The following is a 12,308-nucleotide window of genomic DNA, read 5'->3' as shown; positions in this document are numbered from 1 at the left end:
CTGCAGCGCGTCGTGCTGCAGCGCGTCGTGCTGCAGCGCGTCGTTCTGCAGCGTGTCGTTCTGCAGCGTGTCCAGTCTCACCTCTCCTTCTCGGCCAGAATGAGTTTGGTCAGGTAGGCGTGAAGCTCGTTCTCCTGGTTGATGCGTTTCTCCTCGATGCTGTTCCAGCGTTTCTTCTTGGCGATGCGAAGCGCGCTCGGGATGTCATCTCCGAAATTCAGCCTCTGCTCTTTTGCCAGGTTATAAGCTACAAATGACATCAAAAGGATGAAGAAAATGAGTTCAGGCTGAATGCTAAAGCTAATAGCTCAATCGAAAGCTTGTTGAACGCGAGCAGCCATGTTTTATTTACAGCTGGATGCACCGATCCATCAGGGACCAGAATCAGATGATTTTTCTCTGAATACATCAGTGATCAGCCAAATATTTTTATTATTCATAAACATTAGGGCTGAAACAATTAAACAATTGAGCGAAGACTCAAACTAAGACCATGTGCTGAAAGAACAGGGAGCAGAAATTAAACCAAAAAGACCCAATTTGTACGTAAATATTTAACTGTCTACCCAGAATTCATCAAGCTTCATAGTTTGATCAAATATTCACTAAAGGAGAGCACTTTATAATTTGGATCCGCCTGATGAAGTAATTTTTAAATATTAAATGTTTGATCATTTGCTGCGACAGACTGGCGGTCCAGGTGACCGGCCCAGGTGACCCGTCTCCAGGTGACCGGTCCAGGTGACCCGTCTCCAGGTGACCCGTCTCCAGGTGACCGGTCCAGGTGACCCGTCTCCAGGTGACCCGTCTCCAGGTGACCGGTCCAGGTGACCCGTCTCCAGGTGACCCGGTCCAGGTGAGGCAGCAGAACCTCCTCACCCCACGAGGGACCAGGGTGTTTGATCATTTCATCAGTTACTCAGTCGACTTTTCACCAAATGCTTTTGAATCTTCCTTGAGGAATTTCTTGGGCGGCTAATTTTTACTTCAGAGTAAAAACCTGCTCCAGTATCTCCTCTGACTGCAGTGTGATCTTTGGGTCCTCTGAGTGCAGAACACTCAGATCTCTAACAGAAATGAGACAGGAAGTGAAAACGTTGTGCGTTTATTTCCGGCGTTTCCTCCGACCTTTCTGCAGGTTGCCGATGGCCTCGTCGTAGTTCTCCAGCTCCAGGTGACACTGGCCCAGGAAGAAGTGAGCCTTGACCGACTGACTGTCCAGCTCCAGCGCGTGCTTGCAGTCTGCCAGAGCTTTGTCGTACTGCTGCAGCTTCACGTGGCAGAGCGCCCGGTTGGTGTAGTACACCGCCACCGACGGATTACGGTTCTGCAGGTTGAAGGAAACAGAGAAACTCAGCTGGACGCTGCAGAAACACAACGGATCAATAAACTATCCCCATGCAGAAACCATCATTCTGGTAAATACTGTGATGACATCATCAGCTACATAAAGTTTCACCATCAGTCGTTGTATTATAAACAATCTGTGGTGATGATGAGAGATTATTATTAGGACTGAACAGTTTACTGTCTATATATTAACTTTGCTACTATGCATGTCACAAATTATTGTGACAAACGATAATGTTGTCATTTTGAGACCAGGCTTGTTGCAATAAATCAATTAATCGCAGGATAATTAATATGAGCTCAATAATTTCCATTTACATGATTTATCATTTTTCTCTCTCCCAAAAAGTCTCCAGTCTGATGTTTTGGTCTCAACCAGCTCTTATTTTGAAGGACAATTTTGTTTCCAGAGACTTCATAATTCATTTTATTTATAGTTTTGCTTGTTTATTTTGGATATTTAAAATGCCTTCCAGTGTTAAATGATCTTTGAGATCATTTTGTCTTTATATTACTGAAAATGATCGCAAAACAACAATATCAGCGTTTCTGGCAACAAATTCTGGAACAATGTATAGTTATATCGCTTAAGGAATATCAAAAATAACCTACTTATTGGTAGAGAAATCAAGAATTACACTCAAGTAAGAGTAACACCACTTCAACATGCTTTTACTCACATGAGAGTAAAAAGTTGACTCAAGTTCTGAGTAACTGATCAAATTATCAATCATTTAATATTTAAAAATTACATCTTCAGAGTTAGATGGAACAAAATATAAAGTTAAGTGAAAACTTCAGTATTTTAAGGACCAAAATGACAATAATTCATAGAAGTAACAAGAAATAACAAAATCAGACAAAAAAAAAGCTTTCAAATCAGTTTCTTTCAATAAAAAACTTATGAAACATTAATAAAAACCGCAGGTCTGTCTGGTGAAGTTTTGGTTAAAATATGTTTGTTTTTCCTTCAGTGGGTAGAAAATAAAGACATTTTTACTCAAGTAAGAGTAGAAATACTTCAGATTACTCACAGTAAATATACTTCTAAAAGTATATTTTATCAAAGGTTACTCAGGTGAATGTAATTGAGTAAATGTAACTACAAAACTCTGCTTATTACACAAAAATCGTCGGATTTTGTGGTTTAGTTTTGATAAAAACCTGCATGGACATGTGTTTGGTGGAACAGACTCACGATAGCTTTGCTGTAGCATGAAGCAGCCTCCTGGTACTTGCGGCAGAGGAACAGCCGGTTCCCCTGCTCCTTCAGCTCCTGCGCGGTGGAGCTCTTCTCGGGGCTGCCGGCCATCTTCTCCACCGGCTCCGCGGGGCCCGCCTCGCCCTGCTTCCCAATCCTGTTCCCCGTCTCTCCGGCTGGCTAGGTGGCAGGTGTCGGAATGTCCTGCCCGCCCTGGATCGCACACAAACTGGGGGACAATGAAGACACAGTGCTGGTTAGCATCCGCTGCAACGCACCTGCAATGCGTGTCTCTGGGTGCCACGCAACGCCACGCCACCCGCACGGCGTTACTTTAACTCGCTGACTGTGCAGACTGATGGACAACACGGCGAGGCAGCTGAATCAACTGTTCACAACACGGGCATCAGTTAGATTAAATGGGCAGCTAGCCATCTGGATAACATAACACCCCCACCAACACTTTCAATGCGTCTTATTCACATTAAAATTTCGTTAAATTTGCAAACAATAACTCATTTGCGCATCATTATCATGGATGTTATAGCTGCTGAAGTTGTCATCACATCCAGAATAGAGGCAACGCCGCTAACTTTAGTCAACCTGGAGACAACACACCGATGCTAAGCTAACTTAGCTAGGCTAATATGTCGGTTAGAATCTGAGTTCGGCTTCAGCTAGCTCTTCCGGTTCTGATTATATAGACACAATTCACAATTTAAGATCCACGTCATGAGCTTATACCGCTCTCCATCCGAGACAATCGGTACCAGAACCTCGCTTTTAGGCATTTTTCACCACAACGCCGCCTCAAAACAGACATAAGCTAACGCTAAGTTAGCCCACACCCGCTCGGGTCCGCTTAAGTTCGGATTTGTTCCGATAATCCGTCGGGTCGGAACTTTACCTTTAAGGGCGAATCTCACATTCAGGTGGATGTGGCTTTATAAGTGCTCATATAAAATATTGTTCTGGAGATTTCTTTCTTCGAGCTGTCATGACAGGTTGTTGTTATACTGACGTCAAACGTTTTTAGGCGACGTCAACGGAAGCCGAGAAGAAGCGCAGTTTAAAAATAGGTTTAAGTTTTAAAACGTCATAAAATGTATATTGTAATTTTATATATAAAGGACAGGTCAGTTTATTCTTTTATGGGTCCTTGCATATTTTGATACGTCCTAATTTTTGTCCAGAAACTAGTAATAAAAAACAAACAATATATCAGTAAGTACGCGGCTTTACCATGTTAGATTATGGAGGACCAAAACTGATATTAAAAGATAAAAGCAGAAATATATATTTTTTGTTTTGTCTTTTTTATTATACACTCATTTTTGTCGATACATTCACAACATACATATTGTTGACAATGTATGTGAAAAAGAAAAAACTAAAATTCTATATATTTTTTATCGACAATTCATGTATAGGAAAAAGAAAAAAAATACTTTTTTAATTATATCAGTTTTGGTCTACCATACTTTTTCCTTATGCATATGGAGGACCAAAATAGACATAATTAAAAATAAGAGCAGAAATATGTATTTCTGCTTTTCCTTACACATGAATTGTCATAAACAAATACATATTTCTTGTTTTTTCCTCTTTTCATAAACATATTTTTGGTCAAAAATGCATGTGTAAGAAAAGGGAAAAATCAAATATATGTATTTTAACAAAAATGTGTGTATAGGGAAATCAAAAAAGCAAAACGTATATATTTTTTTAACAACAGTGTATGTATAAGCAAAAGGAAAAACAAAAAATATATATTTCTACTTTTAGTTTTAATTGTCAGGTTTGGACCTCCATATTAGATAGCCAGGAATGTTGTTCACGCGTCTTTTGATTATTTTAGTGTGTACATACATCTATTAAATATATTTAAATAAAACAGATATAAGTGGAAAGAAAATCCATAACCATAAATATTAAAAAAAGGAATGCAAAGTAATCACCAGCAGATGGCGCTGTGAAACAGAGGTTTAGCTTCCAGTAGTGGACAGTTTACTGTAATCAATAAGCTACACAGGACAGAGACAATAATGCATTTCACCTAAAAAACCTAATTTAAAAAAACATTCCTGATTTCTCAGCAGAAAGAAAATCGCTCATCAGATTCTTTAAAAGTTTGCTACGATTATGTGATGATGAGTTTATCTCAGAGTCCTGCCACCCACAGAGATCTGTAGACACAAAGATCCTCCAAGTTTAACGATGGAGGAATCAGCAGGACTGTGGTTGTGGACAGAGTTTCGTCTCTGTGGGAAGATTAGGGCGCATCTTCTGAGCAAACACCCAGATAAATGAGGCCCCGGGGGGTGGAGAGGCTCCCCAGCTGTGTTTACCTTTACACACACAGCTAACCTGTTAGCCACAGCCACACAAAGGCCTTCACTCACTGCTGGAAACACTGAAAACTATCTATGCAGCTCACAAAATCAGAATTTTAATCAGCTCTTTCCAGACATTTTGAGAAACATAAAATCTTTTATGTGCATTCAGTTTTCAAACCCACCGAGTTTTTACTCATTTTTCTGAGGATTCAGCCACGATTTTATTTTATTTTATACAACAGAGCAGCAACAACTGCAACAGTGAAGCGTAAGAGAAAAGATGCAGTTTTTAAATATTTTTTGTTGTTGTTGCATTTTGTTGTTAATAGAAAGCTGAAAAGGGCTCATTTAAATCCATCCTCTTTTATTCTGGTGTCCCAAAATAAAATCAGTGGAGCCCAGTCTCAGTTTCTATGCAGCAAACAAAAACCTCTTTTCCACCTGACTCGATTTTAGAGTTTTTCTATGTCTGTACAATTAATAGGCAAGAGACTCTTAACCATATCATCATTTTAGTCATATTTTCTAACCTGGATAAATTTGAGTGTTTGATGGATTCAATCGTATTGAATCCATCAAAGTAAGTTACTTAAAGTATGGTAGACCAAAACTGATATAATTAAAAATGAAAGTATGTTTTTTCTTTTTCCTATACATGAATTGTCGATAAAAAAGTAAGTTACTTAAAAACTTACTTTTTGAGACCAAAAAAAATAAGAAACTATGACAAAAATACACGGCAACCAGGAAACACAATGACGTCACTTCCTCTTTGTGAATGAAAACTCCTTATACACTTACAGATTTTATTTTTTACTGCATCAGACGCAGATATCATTTTGAACATGTTTACAAGTTTACTTACCGGAGTCACGGAGAAACACCAAAATATAAACATCATATAAATCCCCATATTTTCATTTCGATTTCTGTAGGAAAATGTTACAATCAAGGGAAAACGACAAAATTTTGACATTAATCTCCGAAATTTTCTAGTAGAAACAACTCGATACGCTGTTGTAGAAAAACTCTAAACAGAAACATACATTAAACACAGCAATGACGTTTTGCTTACATTTAAAAGTCAGTCTGCCTTTAACTCTTCCGTCTTAACCGTCGCCGCTAGCAGCTAACGGCTAACGGCAGCTGGCCGAGTTTCCAGTAACCATGGCAACCTGACCAGGAAGTTGCCTGATTCCTTTGGCGCAGCTAAAAAGCTGCCACTTCCTGATTGAGGGTTGCTCTTTCTCTCCGTCTGTGTTGTCGGGTTTTTTTCTTCCATTTGGCAGGGCTTCACGCTGCCAAGTGCCAGAAATGCTTCAGCAGAGAGAAAAAAGAAAAAGAAAACGGGGTGAACACGTTTTCCTGAGCGCGGAGGGAAAGCTCAGCTTCAAAAGGAAAACACAAAAGCTCCGAGCCTCCACAATGCCGGGCCTTTATCTGGACTGTTTGCTCATTTTGAAAAGAGGGAATGTTTAAAAGACTTGTTGCAGTTCAAGTGGTTCTGAATGGGAATAATCAAATATACAGTGCTTTGGGGAAAAAAACTATTAGTGATCAAACGTTTTCACAAGCCGTCAAATCACAACCAAACTTCAATTCATGAGGTAATAAACCAACACAAAGCAGCGCGTAGAAACGAACAAAATGTTCTGAAAAGTGTGGCATGAATTTGTAATCAGAACAGAACCAGTTCTCCCACTGGTTCTCAGTTGGATTCAGCCTGGACTTTGACTAGGACATTCTAATACATGAATTGATCTCAACAATTCAATTGTAACTCTTTCTTGCCCAATTTCAAACAGCAGTTGTTCCAGGATTGCCCTGAATATTTGGGGAAGAACTTCTTCCTGACTTTAGCCACGTTTTTTAATTTTAAATTATCGCATTAGAAACGGCAAAAATCAATTTCTCAAAAAGTCAGGTTCATCAATCACATGGAGACAATGCAGAAATAGATCTATGAATACATGTACATATATTTCTATTAATGTATCTATTCACATGGAAGAAGATCAGCGCCAACAAAAATAAATTCTGACTTTATTCTGAGAATTTTGAGAAAAAAAAAATCAGAATTGAGAAAAAGTCTTAATCTGAAATGCAGATCAGAGTTCTGAAAATAAAGTGGTGATTCTGAGAATAAACAAAATTTCTATTTTTCTGTGGCCCTAATCATTTATGTCCTTATTGACTAATTTTATTTTTGGGCACAAACCAGACTCCATACATTTTGCTTCTAACATATTTAACAAAACAATTTTTTTTCTTTGCATCAACCAAACAAAAACCTACCAATTTTTAATAAATACATTTAATATTCATTAAATTCACATCTGAAGCTAAATCGCTAACATTTACCAAAAACAAAGAACCATTGCAGACATTTTTCTCTTCACTGAATCAAACAAACAAGCAAAGTGTTGAGTAAACTGATATGCAGGAGTTTGTTTTGGAGCACGCTGTGTTGATCCAGAGATATTTCACACCCTGGGGGGTAAACAGCTGAGCGCCGCCGCCCGGCTGGACTGAACCGGACCGAGGCAGCTGCTCAGGCCATCCGGCCGGCGTTTCACTGCGGACCAGAGGTTCTGGAGGGAAACCAAAACCCAGGAGCTCAGCAGATGAAACAGGAGCTCAGCCAAAATGATTTTAATGTTCAGAAAACACACAGCAGGCGGCTACATCAGGGTCCGTCTCATCATCCTTTAATAATAAAAATGTTTTATCTTTATTTCAGGAATCTGGTCAGTTTTAGGAAAAACTTTGAATTCTTAGAAAAAAATGACAGAATTTTGAGGAAAAAAAGTAAAAGTTCTGAGATCAAAGTCAAAATTGTGAGAAAAACCAAAGAGAAACGGTTTAAAGTTTTATTTTTCTGGTAAAATCAAACGAAATCTCCAGCGGAGAGGGGAGGAATTGAAGCGGCATCAAGAAGTTACTTTCCCTCCCTGTGTGTTGACGCCCCCGCCCCCTGCCGCTCTGAGCAACCCCCCCAAACCCCCGTCCTGCCGTCTTTAACTCTTCAAACGTCGCCTGAGGTCGCGCTCTTCAGGGTCACCAGACTCTGCCCTGCTCCATCCCCCAAAACCTCCACAACTCAATTCAGAGGAGGAAACGCAGACATAATGAGCTGCAGGGCGGTCCTGTGCACGGTGTGTGTGTGTGTGTGGGKRGGGGTGTGTGTGTGTGTGTGCGTGTGTGTGTGTGTGTGTGTGTGTGTGTGTGTGTGTCTGATTACTGTTTATGTTCCTGGACTCTAACCTGTCACATTACCTGGATGCGTCCTCACAGCGTCACCAAAGTGAAACGGGTTGCTATGGAAACACTGAGGAAACATTAATGTGATTCTTAATCAGGTTCAGGAAAGTTTCAGTTTTGCTCAAGTTTGATGTCCAGTTGGTTTCTGAAGGTAAAAATCTGTGAAAAAAATTAATTAAGCCATAATCTCCCGGAGTGCTGAGCTGTACGGAGCTAAATTTGAGTCATTAACTACTTTTCTTTTCTGATCCGTTTTTTTATTGGGACTTTATTGTCCCAATGTAGCTCCATATACCTCTGTCATTGGTTTTAGCTGTCAAGTTGGCAACATAACGCACCAATTCTTAAACTGTTATTTATAAAATAAAAAGAGATGCTACTAAAAACGTTTTAAAATGTTTTAACAAAAAAAAAAAAAACATGAAAGTAGCTCAGTTATGCTAGCTTGACTTTGACATCCGTCCGTCCATCCATCCCATTTTAGTCAGTTCTTGTATTTACGGTTTGAATTTAACCTCATTTGATAAAAAGTGTGTAAATGATCTTGTATGGAAGACCATCCATACCAAATTTTGAATAATCTGCTGTCAGGAAAGCTCAAGCAGCAGCTGAATCCAAAGCTACCTGATGTTTTCATGGTTTGTTTGCTCATTTCTTTGTGTCTCCGTCTTTCCATCTCTGTTTTTTCATCTCTCCATCCCTCCATCCTCATCTCCCTCTCTCTCCATCTGTCTCTCCATCTCTGTATTTTCATCTCTCCATCCCTCCATCCTCATCTNCATCCCTCCATCCTCATCTCCCTCTCTCTCCATCTGTCTCTCCATCTCTGTATTTTCATCTCTCCATCCCTCCATCCTCATCTCCCTCTCTCTCCTTCTGTCTCTCCATCTCTCCGTTTCTCTCCAGAACAATCCATCCGTTTGTTTCCCTGCAGAGATGCTGAAAGGCGGTTTGTCCCGATCCTGAAGTGTGTCGTCGTCAGATTCCCAAACTGGACGTTAATCAGATCAGTTTGACAAATGACTAGCGACCAGGATGGGGGAGGAGAAGCTGGGGGTCAAAGGTCAGCCTTTCAGAACAGCTCCATCCAACTATCATTAAATCTTATCGTTTTAAGATTTCCCGCCGCCCCGCTCTGTCTGCAGAGAAATGTCGTCACGTTTTTAAGAGCCTGAGCAGCTAGGAAAATAAAAGCTCATTTGACAGGAAGTGATGCGTTTCCTCTGAGGATCGCCTGAAACATCAAACATCCAGCGGCTTCGACACAAAAGACCGAAAACAAAAGGTTTCTCTGCGCTAACCAGAGAAACTAAAAACAAGTTTATCGTGTCGGCGAAACGCAGCTCTGATCTTACTTCAGTTTTTCTGCTCAGTTTGTCGTCTCATGCGTGAAGAATGCCGAGTGTCTCTGGCTTTGTTTTCCTACGCCTGCCGTCCAAATTTCCATCACAAGCGTCTGACCCCGAGTGACCCCGTGAAGAGGCTCTGATTAGCCTGCATACATGTGCAGATCGGCACAAATCCTTGACTTGGAGCCGAGGATCAATCTGAATTTTAATTTCTGTGGATGTGCAGCGATGCAGGCCGTCGGTCCCGACGACTTCAGGATTCCCTTTTCTGTTTTCTGCAGAAAGAGAAAACTCTGTTTTATTTCAGATTTTTCCTCTTTCAGCTTCCAGATCACAAGCTGCACAAATCGGAAAAACAAAAATAATTCACCGAACGGAAACACAGCAAGTTCCAAAGAATTCACGTTTTCTGAAAAAAAGTTTTTCTGCCAGGTCGGCGTTTTTTTTTAAAGCTATTTTTATTCACAAACTGCAACAGAAACACGTTTATCGCATTGAGTCACATGATCCTGTTACTTCTGGACGAAACGGCGAGGAAAACACTGTTTAGACTCTCAATACACAGATTTTATTTTTATATTTTTAGAGAATTTTGAGAATTTTTTTTTTTTAAATAAAAATTATTGTCTGAATTTTGCACACATATTTAATGGAAACTGCTCTGCAGTCTGACTTTTCACTCCAAATTCTGACATTTTTCCTCAAAATTATAACTTTAATTTTGAAAGTTTTCAATTAATCTCAAATTTTCTGAAAATTTTCCAACTTTTCAAAATATTTTTCCCCAAGATGGAAAAATCTGGGGGAAAATTTCTCCTCTTTTTCCGTCTCCAGAGGCCCTAAAGCCCCATCATGTCTACAGATTTCCCCCAAAAGGTTTTCCTGTCAGTTTCGTGACTTAAACATAAAAGTAGAGCCTGAAATGAAGAGGCCTGCTGTTCATCCCACCTGCTGTAAACGTTAAACACACCTGTCACCTTGAGCCGTCCAGCAAAGCTGCGATCCGCCCTGAGGGAGCGGAGATGTGATACGGCTGAAGTCCGGCTGAATGAAGAGGAAACCGGAGCGGTTCGGACGACCAAGGCCGCAGCTCAGGCTTCTGCCGGGTCCCTCGGCTGCAGCAGATGCAAGGCTACAGTTTCCAGAACGGCGGTTCAATGAGGAGGTGAAGGCCGCTGGAGTGCAGGTGCTGAGAGCAGCGGGACGCCGTTTCTTTAAAATAATCCGATCAAAAGGGACGTTAGGGATGAGCTGCGGGTCAGTGAGGAATCTGAAAGGAGCCGCTGAGAGACGGCAGATAAAAGCCTGAACTGCACAGTTATAGTCCCACCGAGACTCAGTGGCTTTAATGGTCACCTGGGGGACGGAGAGCAGAAACGGCTCTGATTACCGCTGGGGCGTTAATCCCCAAATCATCAAACTGCTGGGATTTTATCTCTTAATCCAGCACTGCTGCCTTGAAATTAGGAATCTGCTAAAAGTCGTAGATGGATGATCTTATCTGTGGAAGATGTTGGCATCTTCCTTTAAATCCAGATTAGTTTGGTCTCAGGCTGTATTCACACCAGTCCTGCTTAGTCCACTTTAATCCCAATCCGGTCCGTTTGTCCAGAAAGTCCGGCTCGTTTGTGGAGGTTTAATTGCAAACACCAAGCGGACGGAGACCAAAAGCAGGAAGTGAACCAAAGTGCAGGGCATTCTGGGTAAATACAACCAAAGCTAACTTGCTAGCCTAGCATTAGCAGCAGAAATGGCTCCTGGTCTTTAGCCAAAGACTAGAGAGAAATCCTCCAACCGCTAAAATCCTCCATCTTGTTTCCATCTGGTGAAGAAGGAAGTTGCTGTCAGCGTCTTCAGAGGTTTATGCGTCGTTTCCTTCAGTGGTTCTTGGTGCAGCGCCCCCACAGGCCAGGAGGGGAACAGGTTGGTTTGACTCAGAACCACAGCAGCTGTGAATCTACCAGGTGTGAAAACATATGTTTAGTTTGGGGCTAAACATTTAGCTAGTGAGCTAAATATTTCGTTTTCTAATGTTTAATTTGAATTTTAAGTATTTATTATGTAACCTAAATATTTACCTCCAAGCTAAATATGTAGCTTAAAGCTAAATGTTTAGCTAAATATTTAGCTTTAAGCTACATGTCTAGCTGAGAGTTGAATATTTAGTTTGAAACTAACTTTCATTTTTTTAAAGTATCTTGTTTTCACCAAATCATAAGAATTATTTTCAAAGGTTTGGAGGTTAAAATGTGCAACACAAAGAAACTAAAGCTTGAAAAATTTATTTATCTGACTGAAAGACGTGAAACTTAATCTGGATTCATGATAATTTATCTACTGTAGTTAAGATTTTAGCAGTTTACAACCTTTGAACTCAACCTCAGATTATGTTTCTAACTAAAGCATAAAACTCAGATTATAATTCCTTCAGTTTAAATAAATCCAGAACTCGGCTGCATATTCAGTTCCCAGCATTACTTTGAAGCAGGAACTTTAACCCTTTGAAATTTAAACCTCCAACCATCTCTGGTTGTAACTGATAATCCCTGCAGGCGCAGCTCAGAGTTAGCATCCATAAAACTCAGCATCATTTCCACGATTTACTGTGAAACACGACACGTATAATCTAATCTCATCACTCCGATTATTCTGCTGATGCAGCATGAAGGAGGGAAGAAGGACTCAGGATAAACAGGGAGGTTTTGTGGCTGCAGAGCCGGCGGGTCAGAGAGCTGCATGTGGCTATTGTCTGGGGGGCGGGGGTTTAAATTTTAAAGCCTGTGTGTGTGTGTGTGTGTGTGTGTGTGTGTG

General features: G+C 40.6%; 1 protein-coding gene across 3 annotated transcripts in view; it reads right to left on the bottom strand.

The window, feature by feature from the left end:
• Window positions 1-12,308, bottom strand: part of stub1 (STIP1 homology and U-Box containing protein 1) — a 24,381-nt gene that overhangs the window by 4,212 nt on the left and 7,861 nt on the right. Inside the window, exons 3-6 of one of the 3 annotated variants that reach the window (XM_008436370.2) lie at window positions 5,963-6,204; window positions 2,549-2,780; window positions 1,129-1,327; window positions 82-247 (exon numbers count right to left, since the gene is read on the bottom strand). In XM_008436370.2, coding sequence (XP_008434592.1) covers window positions 82-247; window positions 1,129-1,327; window positions 2,549-2,662 — 479 coding nt within the window. In that variant the 5' untranslated portion in view covers window positions 2,663-2,780; window positions 5,963-6,204. Of the gene's footprint in view, window positions 1-81; window positions 248-1,128; window positions 1,328-2,548; window positions 2,781-3,458; window positions 3,592-5,752; window positions 5,940-5,962; window positions 6,205-12,308 lie in introns of those variants that run through there. The other 2 variants (XM_008436371.2, XM_008436368.2) reach the window with 2 other exon arrangements.

This window comes from Poecilia reticulata, linkage group LG19, assembly GCF_000633615.1.
Source record: "Poecilia reticulata strain Guanapo linkage group LG19, Guppy_female_1.0+MT, whole genome shotgun sequence".
NCBI classification, from domain to species: domain Eukaryota; kingdom Metazoa; phylum Chordata; class Actinopteri; order Cyprinodontiformes; family Poeciliidae; genus Poecilia; species Poecilia reticulata.
The sequence above is the reverse complement of the archived record's forward strand: the minus strand, read 5'-3'. Positions and strand labels throughout refer to the sequence as shown.